The sequence below is a fragment of the Lissotriton vulgaris genome, chromosome 5 (assembly GCF_964263255.1).
Source record: "Lissotriton vulgaris chromosome 5, aLisVul1.2, whole genome shotgun sequence".
In the NCBI taxonomy this organism is placed as follows: domain Eukaryota; kingdom Metazoa; phylum Chordata; class Amphibia; order Caudata; family Salamandridae; genus Lissotriton; species Lissotriton vulgaris.
In genome coordinates, this window is record NC_141693.1 from 1630660426 (window position 1) to 1630682212 (window position 21787).

General features: G+C 43.1%; 1 protein-coding gene across 1 annotated transcript in view; it reads right to left on the reverse strand.

Annotated features, from left to right (window-relative positions):
* The window catches only part of PRR29 (proline rich 29), a 715263-nt gene that overhangs the window by 26351 nt on the left and 667125 nt on the right, over positions 1-21787 (reverse strand). The window contains exon 5 of the mRNA XM_086923774.1: positions 21112-21182. Within this exon, the coding sequence (XP_086779900.1) occupies positions 21112-21182 (71 nt within the window). The remainder of the gene's footprint in view (positions 1-21111; positions 21183-21787) is intronic.

The following is a 21787-nucleotide window of genomic DNA, read 5'->3' on the forward strand; positions in this document are numbered from 1 at the left end:
TGACCAGCCATATACTTGGAAATTATTGGGTTGTTAATGAAGGCAAACTTGCTCTCATATTTTTTGAAGGATATTATATATTAAATTGCTGAAACATGATTCAACTCTGCATTTACTTTAAACATAGAATGGGGTTGTTAGAAATTAGGGTCTATAGTTGGGAGATGTAGGTACCTATGTCCAAATAAGGACCCTTGCTTCTAGTCAGTTTAAAGGGATACACACTTTAGAAAACTCCTGCTCACGCCCTTGGTAGCTTGGCATGAGCAGTCAGACTTATTCCAAAGGCAATGTGTAAAGTATTTGTACTCAAAACACACAGTAATACAGTGATAACACCACAAATGGACACCACACCATGTTAGAAAAAAAGTGTGTCTTTATCTAAACTCAACGAGACAAAAACAACAAAAATCCAACATACATGAACTAAGAATATAACATAGAAAAATATGGATGCGCGATTTCTCTAAAAGTACCTGTGGTTGCGACACAATTCACAAGGCCAAACAGCCGCAGAGATGGGGAGCTTCGAAAAGCAAAGAGATGGGTCAGTTCTGAGACCATGGAGAGGCGATGCAACAGTTTTGCTGCAAGCAGGAGAAGTGATGTGTCAAATCTGGTCTGTAGGGGGAAGTGATGCATTGATTTCAGGATGGTTCTGGTCCTTGAGTGATGTCTCAGGAAAACTTGCTGCACACATACGATGTGTGGAAATCCGGGATGCGCCGCGATCGATGCAACATCTTTGAGCGGTACTGCGTCGGTTTCTTCAGCGGTTATCCCTTGATACGTCGGTTCTTGCAGTGGCGACAAGCACTGGTTGGAGATTCTTCTTGCACAGCGGTGCTGCATCATGAAAACAGACGCAAGAAGAGCGATAAGTCGATGTCATTGTAGTTTTGTTGCTTTTCCAGCTCCCACCAGCAGGAACAACCCCCAGACGCCCAACACAGTCACAGGCACTTCTTGGCAGGTCAGAACACCCAGCAAGGAATTTCAGGGGAGTTGAGGGTGAAGTCTTTGTGTCTCTGAGACTTCAGAACAGGAGGCAAGCACTACTCAAGCCCTTGGAGATCTTTCTCAAGGAGAGGGACAAGCACACCTCCAAGTCCTTGTCTTTTCCTTGGCAGAAACAGCTACTGCAGGCCAACCCTGGCGAGCACACAGCAAAGGGGCAGTACTCCTTCTCCAGTTTCCCCAGCTCTTCTCCTTGGCAAAGGATCCTCTTGATTCCTGAAGTAGTCTTTGAAGTATTTTCTTTCCCTGAGACTTCAAACCGGAGGCAAGCTCTACTTCAAGTCCTTGGAGAAAACTCTAAAAGCAGGATGTTGAAAGCACAGTCCGGTCCTTTCCCTGACAAAGACAGTAGCATCCACTGCAGGCCAGCCCCACAGCACACAGCAAAGGGGCAGTACTACTCCTTCAGCTTTCCCGGATCTTCTTCCTGGCAGGTTCCATAGTTCAGCAGTAAGTTTGGGGTCTGGGACCCACTTTTTATGGCACATATTCCTTTGTTCTCTGGTGGCAGAGAGGCTCTTTGCCCACCCAAAACCAGTTCTGTCCTCTCTGGAGCAGCTGCCCGGCAGGAGGTGGAGACAGCATTGTCCCAGGCAGACCAGGCCCATTCAGGTTTGAAAGAAATCTCCTCCCACTACTCTAAATGCAGCCCAGGTCTACTCAGCCCAGCCCTGACTCATTCAGGAAAGGAAGGACCCACATCAACCCCCTGGTGGCTGTCTGAGAAAATGCCCATCCCCTGCCCCTGTAATTCAAAACCCAGACAGTCAATTCACAAACCAGCAGAGGCACACAGGATTGCTAAGCAAGAAATACCCACTTTCTAATAGTGGTATTTTCAAACACACAATATAAAAATCATCTTTACTAAAAGATGCATTTTTATATTCTGAGTTCAGGCATCCTAAGCTCCAACTTTGTATCTTGTTCAGTGGAAAGTTATATTTATCAGATGTTTAAATAAACTCCCATTCTATCCTATGGGACAGATAGCCTCTCAATAATGAAAAACGAAATTGACAGTATTTCACTATTAGGACCTAACATACACATCAGGGTATGTCCTACCTTTCACAAACACTGCACCCTGAAAGTCTACATTTGGCCTTTGTGATACAAATTGCCCCTGCTACAAATGTGTCATTCTCTTTTTCTGTAAATACTTTCCTTTATAACTTTTCTAAGAACCCATTTGCCAGAAACCAACTAGTGATGCGAAAAACACTTTCTGTCAAGTCATTCTTCATTAAGGGCCAGATGTACAACTCTTTTCAGCGGTCGCAAATGGGAAATCTACCTGTTTGAGACCACTAAACAGGGTTGTGCTATGTACAAACCCTATTTTCCGAGTCAGTAACCAATCACCAACTCGCAAAATAGGGTTTGCAAGTCGCTATTAGGAAGTGGTGCGCCCTTCCTAATAGTGAGTCACACTGGTATGTATCATTGTTTTGTGACCACAAATGCGGTTGCAAAACAATTGCAGCTGCCACCTACTTCAAGTAGGTGATAAGCCAGTTAGAAATGGGAAGGGGTCCCCAGGGGACCCCTTCCCTATTTGTGAATGTCTAGGAAAATATTTTTTAAGAGAAATCAGTGGTTTCACGGACCACTGCCTGCCCTTAAAAAAGGAAAAGAACACTTTTCAGTTTTACTTTTAAACCCATTTGAAAAAAAAAATGTTGCTTTATTTAAAAGCAAACACAGACATTGTAGTCTGCTCTCCCCAGCAGTCCACCATCCCTGTGATATGTAAGATTCCGAAGGGGTCGCACAATGTGTCCTACCTCATTAATATTAATGCGGTAGGTCATTAGCGATCCCATTAGGAATCGCAAACAGTGTCTGAGACACTGCTGTACATTCCAATTTGCAAGTCACAAATTGCAAGTCACAAAACGTCGCAATCTACGAGTCTTAGAATGGAACGGTCGTACATCTAGCCCTTGGTCACAACAGCATGCATGCCAAACATTTTGTGGTAGGAGATGGAGATTTTGAAAAAATAAATCAGGGCACTTCATTTTTCCTATTGGCATACATTGAAACAAAGACAGTATTAGGCGAGAGTCATCTAATGTAAAAACTATTTTGGCTTAGATAATCCCGAGTCTTCTGCCGAAGTCCAGTCTATTTGGAGTATATGCAACATATGCATGCTTGCCAAAACTACTGAATCAAACTTCGGTGGCAGGCTATTGAAATTAAAAACAATAAAACAGCAGCAGAACATGACATATGGAAACATTTACCAATACAGGTAGCCCCTGCCATGCACAGTTTTATCCTCAATAATATTACTACAATGTTACTTTCATATTATTATTGATGTTATTAAAATTGTTTTCAGTTTTGTAATATGTTCGGTAATTAGCCGTGCATGGTGAGTGTGTGAGGTATAGTGACCTTAGGGCACAAGTTATAGTTACTGAAGCTAACAATAACTATAACTGCTAAATTTCTTTTATTTTCTGCGATTAAATTCAGAACCTAACTATAGTGTCCCTGTAACCTTTGTTTTTTTAAGTGAATTTCTATGCTGTTTAGAAAATGTTTTCCTAACTATAACGTCCCTGTAAACTTCAGCTTTTTGAGTGAATTTCAATTTTTTAAAAATATAAAGTAACTTTTATTACTCTATGTTAACCTAACCACCGCTGCGCATGGCCTGCAGCCATGCATGGCAGTGATTGGTAGTTGGGCCCAGCCTACGACTAACCCCGTATATGCACCAAACACCGTGCCAAGCCCCGTCTTGCGAAAAAAAGAAAAGGGGCTGAGAACAAATCTCAGACCCCCTTGCCTTGGTGCTGGGCTCCCCCGGGACCCTTTCATGACAAAAAAGTCAAAATATTTGCCGCATGTTTGAATCTGATATGCGAATTTGCAGATAAAACAAAAAAAAACATGCGCAAGCTCCCTCACAGAAGGATCCAAGAAAAAATCAAGACGGCAAGCTGGAGAAACAATGGATAAGTTTGCTAGAAGACTTGATACCCTCATCAAGCACTGCAAATTCAACAAATTAATAAAAAAAGAAGCCATGCTTCTCAGAGTCATTGATAGTTGCCTGTCTAACTCATTTAGACTATGTATGTTGAGAGATATGCTAAGTCTAGAAAAGGTACTCATGGTTGCAAGGGCAGAGGAATGTGCAGATCAACAAGCTGCTGAAACAGAATCTAGAATACGCCAGAGCTAATCCGCATTGAATATGTAAAGTAAGCAGAAAGACAAAGTCAAAAGTGATAAAGTGATGTCTCAGAGGGAAAATAAATTGTGTGATTCCAATGGGGATTCACTTTCCCATACGAAGGTAAACGTCCCACCATTGGACAAGCAAGCAAAGGTTGCAGAAAAGTAAACCATTTCATAACGGTTTGCATAGTGAAAGAGCAACCAACTGCGTCAACTGGAGAAGAGAAAATGGATGACAGAAACTTTCAAAAGTACTCCCAGCCACATCCACAAGTCCAAATGGTGACACCAATTGAGGCAAGTGAAACAAAATGCAGTTGATTGTCATCACAAAGTCTTCTTCTAAAGGCTTTTCCACGTAATTTTCAAGTGATAGTGAAGAAGATGGCTGTGCAATGATGATGTCAACCACTAAACAACATGCACATGTAGGTTTGGCTACAAGCAGAGAAAAACCCCAGTATAAGAGAGATTACCATGTGAAATAACAACATTAATTTGCGCAGTGCTGAAAGATCAAACTAAAGCCTAATTATGAGTCTGGTGGGCAAGGGACTGCTAGACTTGCAGGGGCGCGGCGGTGGTGATATCGCTGGTCCAACCACCCCATTACAAGTTGGGTGGTTGGACCGCCACCGCGGCCAGTAAACCGCTGTTCCCTGAAGGTGCCATGGCAGACAGGAGCCCGCAATATGCTTGGCGGGACAGTGCCAGGCATATTACGAGTTTCCTCTCTGCCAGGGTTTACATGAAGGTTCTTACTCCATGTAAACCCTGAAGGAGAGAAAACAAAAGGGGCCCTAATGGGCCCTCCGTGCCTCCTATGCTTGTGAATGCACACTGACGGGCGTTACATGTGGCCACCTGTGTACTTGCACAACACTTCCTGCACGGTATGGACTTTTGGGTTCATGCAGTGCAGGAACCATGTGAGGCATTCCTATTGCAATGTCTTTTTAAAAGGCACTGCCACCTTTAAATGATGCACCGACTTGGGACCACCATGACCCCACATGCCAGACCGCTTTATAGTCATAATCTGGCGGGCGTCGAGTGTAGGGTGCAGTAGTGGTGTCCCACCCGCCCGCACCGCCTAAACTTGTAATTGGGCTGTAACGATTAATGGCTACTCCATACCTTTCATCATCATCATTAATGCTGCATCGATAAACATGCCGGTAGAAAAAACAGCAAACTGTCTTCAGTGCCCAGTCTCATATGGTTGAAGACAAAGGTGTACATGTGGGCTGACTCCACACCATTGCAATGTCAAGGAACATTTGTAGCAAGCATGCAACAGAAGAAGACAGTACAAGCACCAATTCATGTTCTTCAAGGTACTAAATTTGAGTGCATGTTTCCGTACTGCTGCTGACATGGGACTGATCTCTATCATTTATAATCTGGATGCACATGCCTAGATAGTGAGTCAGGTCCTGTTGTTGCTTTATGGACTAGAAATGAGTAAGTGCAACTTCACATTAGTGAGGAAATGTGTCCTGATGCTCATCAACATTTTCTAATGACATTACATCTAAAGTAAGCTGTTGGGAAAAATACTCAAAACGTTGTTGAAGCCTGATATCATTTAACGCTCTACTGGTCCGACCCAATGGGTTACGCCCATAGTGGTAGTGCCAAAAAAGGACAGTGGACGTGCTACAACACCAACAACATCTCACCTTCGCAAGACCTGTGCGACTTGCTGGCCACCTTCTTCCACCGCAAGATCGCGACAGCTTCAGCGCCACGACCGCCCCAACAAGCTTGGAGACCTCTGCCCCCACGACCACCATCTGCACCAACCACCGGCTCTACTGGACTAACATCAATGACAACGACACCATCAAGATCATGAACACCATCCACTCCAGGTCTCCGTCTGACCCATGCTCACACCACATCTTCAACAAAGCCAGCACCACCTTTGCACCCCATCTCCGGAAAGCCATCAACGTTTTCTTCGAGACAGCTACCTTCCCAGAGAGCTGAAAACAAGCTGAGATTAACGCCTTACTCAAGAAGCCCAAGGCGGACCCCAAGGACCTCAAGAACTTCCTGCCCATCTCCCTGATCCCGTTCCTGGCGAAGGTCATCGAGAAGACCGTCAACAAACAACTGACCCGCTACCTCAAGAAGAACAGCATCCTGGACCCCTCCCAGTGTGGGTTTTGCAGCAACCACAGCACCAAAACCGCCACCACCAATGACATCAGGGCCCTGCTAGACAACAGAGAAACCTCGGCCCTCATCCTCCTGGACCTGTAAGCCGCCTTCGACACGGTCTGCCACTGTACACTACGATCACGCCTCCATGACGCCGGGATCCAAGAGAAGACCCTGGGCTGGACAACCTCCTTCCTATCCGGCAGAACACAGAGCGTCCACCTCCCCCCCCTTTAGCTCCAAAACCACTGAGATCATCCGCGACGTACCCAGGGCTCATCCCTCAGGCCAACGCTGTTTAACATCTACCTTACACCTCTCGCTCACGTCGCCCGACTGCACGACCTCAACATCATCTCCTACACCGATCCTCTCCCTTACCAAGAACCCTGACACCGCCAAAATCAACCTCCCTGAAGTAATGAAGGGCGTCGCCGAATGGATGAGTAACAGCCAACTGAAGCTGAACTCGGACAAGAGAGAGGTCCTCATCCTCGGATTCACACTGCCTTGGCTTTGGACGACTCCTGAAGGCCTGCCGCACTAGGCAACAGCTCCAACACCCACCGACCATGCACGCAACCTAGAGGTCATCCTCGACTCTTCCCTCTCCATGACTAAGCAGGTCAACGCCGTCTCTTCCTCTTGCTTCTACACCCTCCGCATGCTCCGCACAATCTACAAGGGGATCCACACCAAAACAAGAAAAACGGTCACCAAGGCCCTCGTCAGCAGCAGATTGGACTACTGAAATGCTCCCTACTCAGGAGCCTCGGCCACACTCCTGAAATGGCTTCAACACATCCAGGATGCCTCAGCGCACCTGATCCTCGACATCCCCCGCCACAGCCACATCACACCCCACCTGAGAGACCTGAACTGGCTCCCCGTCAACAAGAGGATAACCTTCAAGATCCTCACCCACGCACACAAGGCACTCCACAACACCGGAGCAGCATACCTCAACAGACGTCTCAGCTTCTACACCCCTACCCGCCAGCTCCGCTCCACCGACCTCGCCCTCGCCACAGTCCCCCGCATCCGAAGAAAAACCTCCGGCGGCAGATCGTTCTCCCACCTTGCCACCAAGACCTGGAACACCCTCCCGATCCACCTACGACAGACCCAAGACCTGCTGACCTTCAGAAGACTTGACCATGCTACAGGATTGGCCAGTTTCTGCTCCAGGTATATTTATGACTTTGCTATTGTCAGTGCCCATTCAGAGATTTAACAAAATGGAATGCTCAGTTCAAGTGGTCACATGAATGTGATCAGAGCTTTAAGAAAATCAAACCTGCAATCGGCAATGTGACTGAAATGGCATATTTTGATCCAAAACAACATACTGAGATTCTGGTATATGCAAGTTAGGTGCGATCCTTTCCCAGCACCATGGACATGACAATGCTCAGAAGCACATTGTGGCTTATGTGAGCTGGAGTCTGTCACAGACTGAATGTGCTCATTTCCAAACAGAGAAAGAAAGCATAGCTGTAGTGTGGGCTTGTGAACACTTCCATGTGTTTCTATATGCAAAGCACTACCCACTTGTTAATGACGTAAGGACCTGGTAGGGGACTGTATAATCGTAAATTTTAGAGACCCCAGAGCAGTTAGGTTAATCTGCAAAGGGATGGAACCTAGAGGGGAAGGTGGGTTTCAAACTCTTGATCTGAGCTATTTTTATCCTCGATCAACCACAGTTATCCCTCTGTTTTCACGTAACTGGAATGGAATGCCCTCTAGACACCCTACGTCTGCATTTAGGGTGGAGTGTTATCCCCCCCAGGCTAATCAACTGAATTCCCCTTTCAACCACCCCATTTTTACTTATAACCGATTTGCTCCCCTATCCACCCTAGAGGAAAACGATTGACTTGGGGATGGTAAGGTACTGGATAGGTCAAAGCCTAATGGGAGTCTGTTTCGAAGTTTTGGGGTAAATATTAGTAGTAATATATTACCGCCTCAAGACTGTTCCCCTCTCCAGTCCCCCACTCCAACTAATAAGAGCGTTGTCACGGGGGTTATGTTCCTCGCCCGTCGGGGGGTTGTACGGAGGCGATCTCTGGTCCGGATGTTCCCATGGAGAAGGTTTCTTCATGGAACATTGCGGGTCTGGTATCTAAATTACACGTTCCGGACTGGGCTAGTTTAATCGATGAGTCTGATATCTGGTCCTTTCAGGAAACTTGGGCAATTGCCCCCCTTTTCCGCTCTGGCTATTGAACTTTTCAAAACCAGCAGCCAAGGGTAGTAGGGGAAGACTGGTGGGTGGTTTGTCGATATGGGTATGTCAACGTGTGGGCGTCTCTGTGGTTGAGATCCCGATAGACTGTTCGGACATTATGGCCATAAGGATTAGCTCCACAAAGGGTCTCAATATTATTATCATCAACGATATCTGAGGGGGCTACCTGGTGGGAGATGTTCTCCAACAGCCCTTTTATTAGATTAATTTCTTTGGTACAGCTCCTAAAAATGTTAACAGGGTTGTGGTTGGGGACTTCAACACGGGTTTTGAGCCACTTGGTATGGTCGATGTGAAGCTTACAGAGGGACAAGATTTTATGTGGGGTATTCCCCAGCTGGAGCTGACGCCCATTAAAAAATGGACGCAAGCGGCTATGTTTTTGAAGGGTTTGTGTCTTGATAAGGGCATGCGGGCTGGTAATGGCAGAACAAAGTCAGATAGGGCAGGGTCAATGACTTTTGATAACCGAAGATCTGGGTCCCGCATCGATAATATACTAGCTAACCTGGAGACGTGGTCGGTCATTGCAGACATGGTGGTCACGTGTAGACCTGTAAGTGACCATAATCCACTAGTCCTTTCTCTGACAGATAACAGTTTTCTCGATACTGACATGGTTGTTGTCCCCATTGTACAGGGAAAGGTAACTCTTAGTAATGATGAGAAAGGGTACGTTGGCAGAAAATAGCTATGAATGAGGGATCTTTGGCCACAATAAGGAATCTGCTCACTATTACAGCGGTCAAACTAAATAGCTTTAAGTCGCAGGCTGAGAATAATGAAAAATTCCCTGGAATTCACAATGGGTTATTTTCTGAACTCAAATCTTTTTTTGTTAGGAGTTTACCTCCTAACAATAAAAAAAAGAGTTGAGACCTTGCTCCTGGTATGACAATGGCTGTAGACGGGCACAAAGAGCTCTGCTTATAGCCATTAAATCTAGACTACCAGATGACATTCGAAGTTGTAGGGCTACTTATAATCCAGCCTAAAAAACTGCCAAAAAGAACTGGGACGAGGACCATTGGAGGGGGTTGCTTCAGGCTTATGTGGGGTGGAACATGACACAATTTTGGCACCTCCTCAAATTGGGGCAACTGCCCACAAGATATGGTTCCCACAAATAATGTGAAGCCACATGCTTTGGTCTCGTACTTTGAAAATCAGTTTAAATTACAGAGTAGTCTCATAGTAGTGACACAGACCCCCATGTTCGGGGTATCCCTGGTTTTTGTCCCCAGTGAGGTGAAGGCTATCCTGAAGGGCATACCAAGTGGCAAAGCACCGGGGCCCGATCGTATCCCTGCAGATCTATTTAAACATGAGCAAGATCTATGGATCCCATATTTGAAAATGCTAGCTAACGCCCTTGCTAGTGGAGCATTGGTCCCCGATTCTTGGCTTGGGGCAGAGATATTGCCAATCTACAAGAGGGGCGATCACTCTGGCCCGGCCAATTATCGCCCAATTAGCCTTATAGACGCGGTACAAAAGATTGTGGCCCGTCTTCTCTTGGGTCGTATACAGGGTTGGATAGCCGATTTTGATGTACTATCATCGCTTCAAGCGGGATTTCGGTCGCACATTGGTACCCTAGACCAAGCATTTAGGGTTATGCTCCTATACTAGAAAGATGTTTTGTTGGGAGGTGGCATGCTTTTTGCGGCCTTCGTGGACCTTAGGTCCGCATTTGATCTTGTACCCAGGATCAAGTTGTGGGAAGTTTTATTGGGGATGGGCATGCCCAAAGAGCTGGTAGTCTTCCTTATCAACATGCACGATCACACGCATGCTAAAGTTCGTTGGAGCAAACCCGGGGAGATGACCGATAGGATTGAGGTTTCTAAAGGTGTTAGACAACAGTGTGTGTTAGCCCCCACCTTGTTTTCCTTGTTAATTAACGGGGTTACGAACTATTTTTTTAACCACCCGACGGACGCAACCTCCCTAGCTGGCAAGAAAGTCCCACTGCTCATGTTCGCGGACGATACACTCTTAATTTCTAAGACGAGACAGGGGTTACAGCTTGCACTGTCTCGTTTTGAGCTCTTCCGCCGCGAACATGAGCTGTAAGTCAACGTAGGGAAAACCAAATTTATGGTCCTTCATGGTCCAAGACCAGTCAAAGCTGGGTCAAAATGGGTGGGGTCATCCTCGACCAGACAGCTGTTTTCATGTACCTGGGAGTTACCTTTAGTGAAAACTTAAGCTGGAAACCGGAGATAGACCTCCTCACCCTTAAGCATGCCCAACAATCTGGTGCTCTGTTGAAGGAGCACAGGAACTCCCTAAACAAACCACTGGCCCCCATGTTAAAAATCTATGGCTCTAAAATATTACCGGCCATTTTGTATGGAGCAGAACTGTGGGGCTTCAGTGATACGTCCCAACTTAAGGTTGCCCAGAATACTTTTCTCAGATCGGCAATAGGGCTACCTCATTCAACACCTCACATTCCCCTATTATAGGACTTAGGATGTAACCCTGTTGAGGACGTAATTCGGTATAGACCACTAGCATTTTGGCGGCGCCTGTGGACGACACCGGAACTGTCCATGTACGCTGAGGCCCTTTTGGAGGTAAAAGGGCTATGGGGCTCATCCAGGATTCCCTGGGTATCAGGAATAAAGGCCTCCCTGATGGATATAGGGTTGGGGTCCCTGTGGGTTGATCCAGTAACTGCCTTCTTCCCCTCTAAGAAGCTTATTAAGGAAATCTACTGGAGTAGGATTAAGGAAAAGAGATTGGCGTCTGCTAAGGGAAGTTCTATGACTACCTCATTCCTTGTTATCAAGGACACTCCCCACTATGAGGAATATTGGGACATTATAACAAAACCAACAGATCGTAAACTTTTCCATCAGTTAAGAGTAGGATCCCTCCCGCTCAGAGGGTTAGCATGCTCTTGGAATCCTCCTGGCACTGATAAATGTCCCCATTGTGTGGAGGAGGAAGAATCAGTGGACCATTTCCTCTTTTGCTGTCCAATGTACACACAACCCAGACGAGTTTGGCTGAGGTCCGTATGTTGCTCGCTGGGCACCAGATCCGCACAGGCTGCAAGTAGAATTTTGAAATCTGACACTTCAAAATTTATTGTAATATGTGTATCTAAATTTGTCAGTTGGTCCTGGATAATTCGGATCCCGTATTTGAGCTCTTAACACATTGTGTACACTAAGCAGAAGGCAGGTTAGCACGATTGTCTACTCCATATGAATTAATTTTTTATCTTTGTATATTTTATTGAGTTCTTCAGTCGTGAGTGTTTGTATGCATATTTAATATTTTTTTATTCCTGTTTTTAATATGCTCTGTATTTATGGATCTTATTGGAAATTTATTAGGGTTTGTGCTGTATCTGTATTGTATGTCTTTTATGATGAAAATCGAAATAAAGACCTCTTTGACTGATACTATTGCACAGCCATCCTGGAGGAAACATACGTGACCTCTAAGGGATGACTTAGAATATCAAAAGTTAGAAAATGTGGGTGAGGCACTTTCTGTTACTCAAGAAGGCAAAATAGTAGGGGGTATGAGAATTGTCATTCCAGAGAGTTTGAGAAAAAAAGTCATTGAACTATCCCACAAGGGTCAACGTAGCATTGTTGCCACTAAAACAGATCTCCCAGACTGTGTGTGGTCACCAGCCTGTCATTTTTGTAACTGCTTATCTCCCAAATCAGCACAGCATCCACAAGTTTTGTATGACCTTATGAAGCAAGTATGAGAGAGATTACAGTTGATTTCTTTGAACCCCTCAACAATGGACATCATCTCATTGTAGTGATTGACGAGAACTCACGATTTCCCCCTGTGTAAGGCCGATCATTAAACACACATGACAAGGTCAGTGAGACATTAAATGACATCTTTGCAAAATGGGTGGTTTGCTCCATTCTTAAATCTGACAATGGCCTACCTTTCTTACTAACATGAATGTTAAACATCAGAAAATTACACCTCTATGACCACAGGTAAATGGTGTTGTTGAATGATTCATGGGTACCTTCAAGAGATTAGTTCAGCATGCTGCACTGAAAGGAAGTGACCTTAAGTCTGTTCAGTCCTTTGTGCTTACAGGCCAGCTTCTCATCCCACGGCAGGTGAAAGCCCCACCACCTTGATGTTTGGGAGAGCCATGGAAATATAATTGCCACAATGGACTACTAATAAGTTGATCAATGCAGATGAGATCACATACAACAGATTATTTTCACAAGTCCAGAATAAAAACCCATGCTGACACACACCAATGGCTCGGGCACGGTTTTCAAGAAGGAGACCGGCTCCTGGACAAAGGGAAATGCAAGTTTGATGCTGACCCACTGATGGCTGTGATGAGCGAAGAACATATGGGGACTGCTCAGCATCCCGGAAAGTCAATCATGAGAGACTTTTCGGATTTCCTGCCTCGATGTCCGTCAGTTAAAAATGTTAGAAGTGAGACATATCCACCTGAGAGTTCAGAGAACCCCACTCATACACCTGCCTCTGCATCACCTGTACCTGAGATGGCCCCTCTTCTACATATCATCAACTTCACACAACAAGATCTGAAAGATTGTTGCAAGCACCTTGATAACCCATTAAGGAAATATAACGTATATATGTAATATTTGTACTTGTTTTGTTTAACAAAGGGGGAAATGTAGTGTCTTGAAAATATGAATAGCAGAACCCTTCTGGATGCTGATGGACTCCATAAGAGAATGACGTAAGTCGTTGGGTGTGTCTGGGTGTGGTTAATAAAGTTTATGATGAAACGTGTGCACTTAACGGTTGCACTCTGAAGAATACAAATATGTACCACAAAGCTCAGTGTGGAGCTTGGTCATTTCTATACTACCGGGCTGGGGAGGACGCTACAGCTACTAGCCTGACCACAGTAAAAATTGCAATTTGAGAGGTTTTATTGTTAGGACAAATAAACATGCATGTCCTACTATTTAATATACAACACCCAACTCAATATGCCTGCTAGAACGTTGACGTATATATATATTCAAAAGACAGGGTTTGCACTTGCCATTAGTATAAATGGCAGAGTTGAGTTAGCAGTACACAACTGCTCTACAAGTGTGCAGTGGCAAGGTGGGAGACATGATTTACTCTGTCACATTCAAGGTGGCACAATAACTGCTGCAGCCATAGGGAGACACTTTAACTTACATGCCCTGGTACTATATACTAGGGACATATCAGTTAGTAAAGGTACACCACTTGGGTATAAGCCAATCACACATATATTTGATATGGGTCGGGGCACTGGCACTGAGTTCCGGTTAGCAGGCCTCCATGAAAAACCAGCAGCATTAGTCTAAAACAGTGGGGGTTATCATGCAAAAATAGGCATTTTCCTACAGACTCATGTCTGCAATATCAGTTGTGAGTGTTTACCTTTTCTAAAGAATGGCATAGCAAGAAGACCATGGGTACATCACCCATGTACTCAGTGGCACTTTTAATGAAGCAATAGGAACCATCATGGAGTCCCTGTTAGTAATTGTTACTCATGTGTCCAGCTGTGGCTGGTGTTTTGGAAGCATTGTAACAGTTTAAGACAGCATCATTAGACAGCATCATTCTTTTTAGTTTTGACATTGCATAGCTCAATGAAGCAGTGCATTGCATGAAGTACAATACCTCATGGTCACTTGCCAGTTTTAACTACTTGAAGGCTTTTTTAGCATCTTGCAACACCACTGTGTAGTCATAATACAGAACTATTAGTTACTGTGATACTGTTGGTGAAGCTAATTTAGAATTAACTTTAATGCTCTTAAGTAACAAATAAATAGGTCTCAAACAGAGCAAATGCATTCTAATATTCATAATGAGGTTTTTTTTAAGTTGACATTGAAAGGCTTTAAATCCATTTTGCTATGTTGTATCTTGCACAGGGCTAATGTGTTTTTCTTTTCTGTGTGCGCAGCTAAGTTAAAAAATGTCCTTCAGTGTTTTATAATATCGTAGATAATTTAGCAGCTTAATAGTCTTGGTAATGATTATTTTTTTACCTGTAAGAATTTATCAGCTCACTGCCTGAGGAACTTGCATGCAATGTTTAAACTTTCAAGTTTGATATCTTCCCTAGTAGAACTGTGGCTTAGTCAAATTTTCAAGTAGCTATTTCTTAGCAATGAAATATTGTTTCCCACTTGCTGTAGGCTAAACGTTTTGATTGCGCTAAGTTTGGGAGGGTTTTTAGAGTGAGCTTTTGTTATGTAATTTAATGTCTAAATGATGATCAGTTTCCAAAATGCAACCCGAAATGTTAACAATTAAAATATAATACAGATTTCTACGTCAACACGTTTAATGTGTTGAAGCTGGAACCGGCATTGTATTGTAATTGTTGACATTGTTTTCATTCGTATTTAATAAGAATATTAGGATTTAAACTGTTTTTTGGTTCAGGGGATTCAAAGAAATCCATGATCTCAAATAAATATTTAAGTTGTCTGCTGAAGGCGTATGATTATAGTGCAATAAGTCCTTAAAGGTCTAGTTGCGTTTGAGTAAATCAGGGCTGTGCCATTCATTTCTGCACTAGAAATAAACACACAGTCTCAAAGTCAGATTACGTGTGGTAGGAAATTTATATATGTATTAGTGTTATTGAACACCTTCAATCCCAAGGTGAATTGAGTGTTTTCCCTAATTTGATTTAGTTTCCTACATTCTGATTGAGAGAAAAATATTTTGTTTGTGTGTTGCATTTCAAGACTAGTTTTAAAATGTTATTAAGATTGTTTTACTGCTTGTGTTGATGATACATGTACGCTCAATCTAATTTGATAATAACGTGATAATCTTCAATGTGAAGGCTCACTTACGCATTTTGTAATAATAAGCTCAGGACATCACACTTACTTATGGCTCGTATAAGATTTCTGCTGATGACAAAACATGCAATTTCCTTTGACTAGTGATTTTAATGTGAGATAGATGGAGTACTTGAGGAGTGCTACTGTGAAACAAAGTCACAGCCTAGACATGCATAGGTTGAGTGATTGAATGAGTGGGATCATGTGGCGAATGAAAGTGATAAATGACCATGCCAGAAATGTAGCAGCAATTGTTTGGATTGGAAATGGTGTAGTCAAAAAAAGGAGTGTAGAAAAGACATGGTAGATGGTGTGCATGATTTTCATGCAATTAAATAAGAAGCAGAGAAAATAAAAATGAGTTTTAATAATGAAATCCAAAGTGAAAAAATACATTTATTTCTAGCAATTCTGATGACGAGGATGTGTTTTTAGATGTTTGTTGCTTTATATAATGGTGAAACAAGATAAAAGGAGCAGGAAAGTTGATCTGGAAAGCCAAGTCCTGCTTCTCAAAGATCTAGTTTATCAGTACTAACACTGAGAAAGCTGGTAGCAAAAATACGTTGACATTTACAGACTTAAAATTGAATTTGGAGAAATGTTCATTTGTAGTATTAATGCAGATATCATCATATAATGAAGAAGAATTGAGATTCCTGAGTAAGGAAGCAGCTAGGTGTGTGTGTGACGCATACCAGAAGCTTGGGGAATTGGTGGGTGAATAGAATTTTCATAAACTGTTATGATGAAGATATTGAAGAATGACATGAGGGAAGACGAAATACCAGCAATGAGACATTATATTGAGAACACGCATTAGAGATTTAAAATAGGAGTATAAATAAGTGGGAAGATTTGAAAGGATTTAGAGCTAATTGGTCGAAGGAAGGGGAAACACAAAAACATCTGAAAATCTGAAAAATAAACTAGCATGAGGGATTGTGAGTATGCAGTGGTTGCTGTATATCTAATGAGAGAAGTTCATAGAGGAAAATATGTGTATGTACCATATAAGAGATTCAACCTTTTAACATTAATACAACATTTGTAGAGCTTAGAGAATGGTCAGAAAAATGGTATACAGAGGGGGAAATGTTTGTAACAATTTCAAAGGAACTTTGGATAGATTTGCATACAATATTGGACATCATCACTTCTAAAGATGTGTGGGTTGATTACAGAATTAATGTAGCATGACCAGCTACAGATCCTCCTTGACTAACACACTACAATATTCCTGAATATAATTTAGTTATTGAACATTTGGAGAATTATATATCGGTGCGGTCGAACCGCCATCCGGTATAGTGGTCCGACCGCCACATTAGGATGCTATCAGTCCAACCGATGCAGACGGAGGGACTCACCAATGAGTCCGACAGGCTCAAGGAGCTCGTAAGGCTTTCGGTCAGATCATAATCTCTACAATTCAGGCGGTGTCTGGGCATGCACTGCCATAAGGATTACAATGTCCCTTTCCGACATCCTTTCCATGGCAGTCCGAGGCCATGGAAAGGCTGTCAGAAAGGGACTTTGGAGGCCCCTAGCAGGGCCCTCATCTCCTCTGGGCCTCCACTATATGGCCCTAGGGGCACCAGTGGTGTTCCTCCAAACATCCATATCCCGTGTTCCATAGTACTTTGGATAGATTTGATTACAAAGTTTGACATTATCACTTCTAAAGATGTGTGGGTCGATTACAGAAGCATTGTAGGATGGCCAGCTACAGAGCCTCCTTGAGTAACACACTAGAATATTCAGAAATATAATTTAGTGATTGAATACTTGGAGACTTAACCAGTCCAATGCCATGGAAAGGCAGTTAGAAAGGTACTTCGGGGGCCCCTATTAGGGACCTCATCTCCTGTGGGCCTCAGCTATATGGCCCCGGGGGTACCTGTGGTGTTCCCCCAAACATCCATGTCCCGTGTACCATGCACCACATGGTGCCTAGCACATGGGGCATGGATGTCTCAAAATATCCCTTTTTTCACTGCAGCTTGTGCTGCGGCCCTTTCACCAGACCACAGCACAAGACGAAATGGAAAAGGGGATGTTTCCGACTGCCTACAAAGTGATTGCATGTTAATTCGGAGAGTGGAACTGCCGACAACATGTCAGAAGGTTTCCAACCCGATGTGATGGGCGTCGGATGCTCTTCTGACCGCCACTGTAATTGGGCCCTAACATTCGACAGAGAGAAATGAGTTGGTCACCAACTAGGAACACAAGAGCCTAAGGAGTGAGTACAGGCATGTTATGAGAGACTGATGTAAATATATAGACAGTACAGAGGAGTTCAAGACACCTCAAAAGAGTATGCTAGTGGATTCCCTCATCTCATGTTTGCTTTGTATGCAGAAAGTAGTTCTCATATTCAGCGGTAGGATACGTTTCTCCTAAATCTAAAATTGAATTGCATATTATTCATTTAGCTGATTCTTGGGATGAGAAATTGTATAAACAAGTTTCTCAAATTGCTATCTTGGCTTTATGAATACTACAAACTGTGTCGGAACATATTTGGCAACTTATGTCTCAGAGGGGAGAATTTCCATTTTCTTAACATGTAGTGTCTTTGTATCTATTATTTGTGGTCAAGACGTCTTGAAAATAAATAATCCTCTTTCAAATATTCCATTAGAGAAACTTTCAAAGTCTTGGCAGTTAGGTTCTCTTTCGAACTGTGTAAGATGAATTAAGCATTGTGACATAACTAACATTAAAATTGAGAAAGTGTGTGCAGATTGAGTTATTTTGAACAGAACTTTATTAGAGAATTTATTGAGAGAAGAGACTAAATTAGCAGATATGTGAATGAAATTCAAAGATGCATTCTAGACTTAGAATTGAACAGTAGTTAGACGTTATGTGTATGAGGTGAAGAAATCTGAAAATCCTGAAATACTTGAAATGACTAGAGAAAGTGAATGTAGTTATAATTTTATGGTGGCTGATGAATTTTTGAAAGCGGAAGAGCCTAGGTACATAGAAAGTACCAAGTTGTTATCACCACCCTTGGAGACGGACTCCATGACAGACTGTTTGACTTTGATCTTGGAATATTTTTCATGATTCTCTCCTGCCTAAAACTGCAGAGTCCCTATTGATATCTGCTTTTTTATTTATTAATTGTTTGTGCTAGACCATATTTGGTTCTGGCTTTTGACTATGTAATATCTGAGCTAAGATTGCCTTTGCTGATTCCAACTTTATTTGCATTTTGAGTATTTTTAATTGAAAAGACTAACCATGGCCTTTTGCCTTCTGTAATGATTGCTAAATTGTAAATAAACCTTTATGGTTTGCACTCGAAATATGTGCCGTGTGCATTTTCCAGTGTAGATTTCATCTGTGAATTGCCCTATGTGGGTTCTCTGGGTTGCCTTGTAGTTTTTTCGCTAGGGCTCTCATCCTTAGTGACTTACACATAATCCTGAATCATCTTATCTCCCCTTTTAATGGAGTAAAGCACCAATACTGTTGAGGTTTTTTCCCTTTTCATCCTGAGGGCATGGTAATTTATCAGCCTAAGGAAGATCTACGTGGAGGGGCCACATGGAGCATCCTGCCATCAATAATTCATGCACTATGGACAACGCCAAGAAACAGGCCCATCCCCTAAAAACGTAGGCAGTCATGTCTCAACGAATAGTTTGCACTCCCCCCATAGCTATGGATGCTGTCACATCCACTGTTCTTCTGATATTTCACTGGAGGCATGTGTCCAAATCTTCATTGAAGGGCTTGATATAGACCCATTTCTGTTTGAGATAATTGTTAGCCAGCAATATCAATCAATCAATCGTAGCATTTGTAAAGCGCACTACTTACCCGTGAAGGTCTCAAGGCGCTGGGGGGGGGGAGGAGGGAGGCGGAATTCTGCTACTGCTCAAAAAGCCAGGTCTTGAGGAGTCTTCTGAAGGTCAGCAGGTCTTGGTTCTGCCATAGGTGGATGGGGAGGGTGTTCCAGGTCTTGGCAGCGAGGTGGGTGAACGATCTGCCGCCGGAGGTCACTCTTCGGATGCGGATATCGGCTCATCTTCACCATCTCATATACAGCACACAATCAGATGTGTTGCTTTCATCTGGTCCATCTGTGCATGTGTTGTTGTTTATTTCGTCTTCAATTAAATTAGGACAGCATTACATTGCTCTAAAAGTCTTCTAGTGATAACCTGGGAGCCAGCAAAGAATGTTCCACCGTATAGTACCTGTGAGATGTGTCAACCACTGCTGCCGAAAATTTCCTCACTGCAATTCTAGTCAAATATAGCGCTCAGAATTGTCCCTGCTATCTCCTCGAGGATTCCGTAAATCTGTAATGACTTCCCAGACTCCTTCATTAGCAATAGCTGCAATATTTTGCCATGTAGGTGATCTGAACATCTCTCACATTTATAGCAATGACTAACTCAGGGTTGCTTACATATTAACAAGTCCATGTTGCCCCTCAATTCCAGGTTTATTACATATTAACATGTCCCCATTGCTTCACATTATCTACTGACTATGTCACCGTGTCCGTGGGGATGCCTGCATCAGCCAGGATTGCCTTAGGTGCTTTGTATGTATCATGGTTTATCCAGATCACCCCTCAAGGTTTTTATTTTAAATTCTTGTGCCTTCTATAGCCAATAAACTAATTTGTGCAGAGATCACTTACTTCTATGTGCCAGGTGGGCTGTCCTGCATCTTAATAAGCCGGGTACTCTGTTGTTATTCTCTGGTTGACTTTTCTCTCATATTTTGCCGTTAGTATCAATGTTGGCTGTAAAGAGATGCATCATCTCCCAGGACCTTTAGTATCCACTGACACATGGCCTTTTGTTTTTGTTCGCTGCAGGGCCACCAGCTCCAAACATTCACTCACACTGAGGGTGGACGACTCATGGACCTGCTTCTTTCTACCTCATCTTTGTCTGTCTCAGTAGCACATCTCCAAGATTCCTGGCTCTCCCCGCTAATACTAGGTAGGTAGGACTTGCACTGGCTGTTTATAAAGACCGTCATCACCTGATCCCGTACTCTGTGCCACGCTCTGTTTCAGTTCTGTACCTCCTGCTGGAAGCAGTATGTAGACTCAGCTTTTAGCCAGATTTCTATGATTATTTTATTGAGGCAGGCATGCAACACTGTGCAAAGCATCCATTAAAGTCAGCAATCAGGCCATGAAACCTTGCGCAATATCAGCAGTGATGTGGAAATAAGGTATAAGACACAATTAAATGTAAAACCAGCCTTGTTGCAACATCAACAAGAGTATAGATACATTTAGGTGGAAAAATGCCACTGGTGTAAAGTCATCAGGACTGTAGTACTACATTTCGAGACAACATCACCATACATAGAAAATGTAGTAGCACAATATAACTTTTGATATTAAAGGAAAGCATTAGTATTTTATCATAACTGGTTATGTATTTTTCACTGTTGACCATTTTAGCTCTGCTGTTTACTTTATCTATTTGACATTTGGTAAGTGAAGTTTGTATTAAAAAGAATGAACATTAAAAAAGAAATAATAATAACCCAACTTAATATGCATATTATAATTGCAAGGGTGATGAAGAATTATTCAGAATTGCATTAAAAAAGAAAACAGTACATTGCTACTTGAAATATAAATCCTACCTGAAGCAGGTGGGACGTCAGCTCCTACTGTCCCTGTGGCACTCGGAGGGGGAGGTGGAGGCACTGCTCTTCTGTGGAAGCAAATAGAAGTCTGTGAGTGAATCTCAGGACCTTCTGTACAGAGGTACTTTGTGGGGGCATATTTTTTTTTAAATGCATCAAAGCCCTTTTATGAACCAGACCTTTTTTCTCACTTGAAAATAGATTTGTGATCCATTATGAATCACAGATAGGAAGAGTAAAAAAAGAGGTAATATTTTCTCCATAGAAGTGGTATTTATCCATGACTGTGGCCACAACTTTAGTTTTAAACAACAGTTTCCAACCCCACCTTTTGGATAGTAACCGACTTTGTGAGAGTTAGTCATTCTGCATCTACCTCTTCTTCATGAAGAATTGATTTTTATTGTCTGAAAGTATGGGTAAAGTACATAATAACAACTATGATGTTTGGGGCACAAACCCTGAAATCTGTCCTAGGATGCTTGATTTTGGTCCGGGGAAGATATAGCTTGGCAGTTCGGGCTGGACTTTTCCCATGAGCCACAGGGTCAAGACTGATTTGCATATGGCCAAGTCTGAACTGGGGTGGATTGGTGAGCAAAATAACAATGGATTAAACCCAGATCTGGGACTGGCGGTGAATGTTTTGCCAATGTGCAACATTCCATCCATC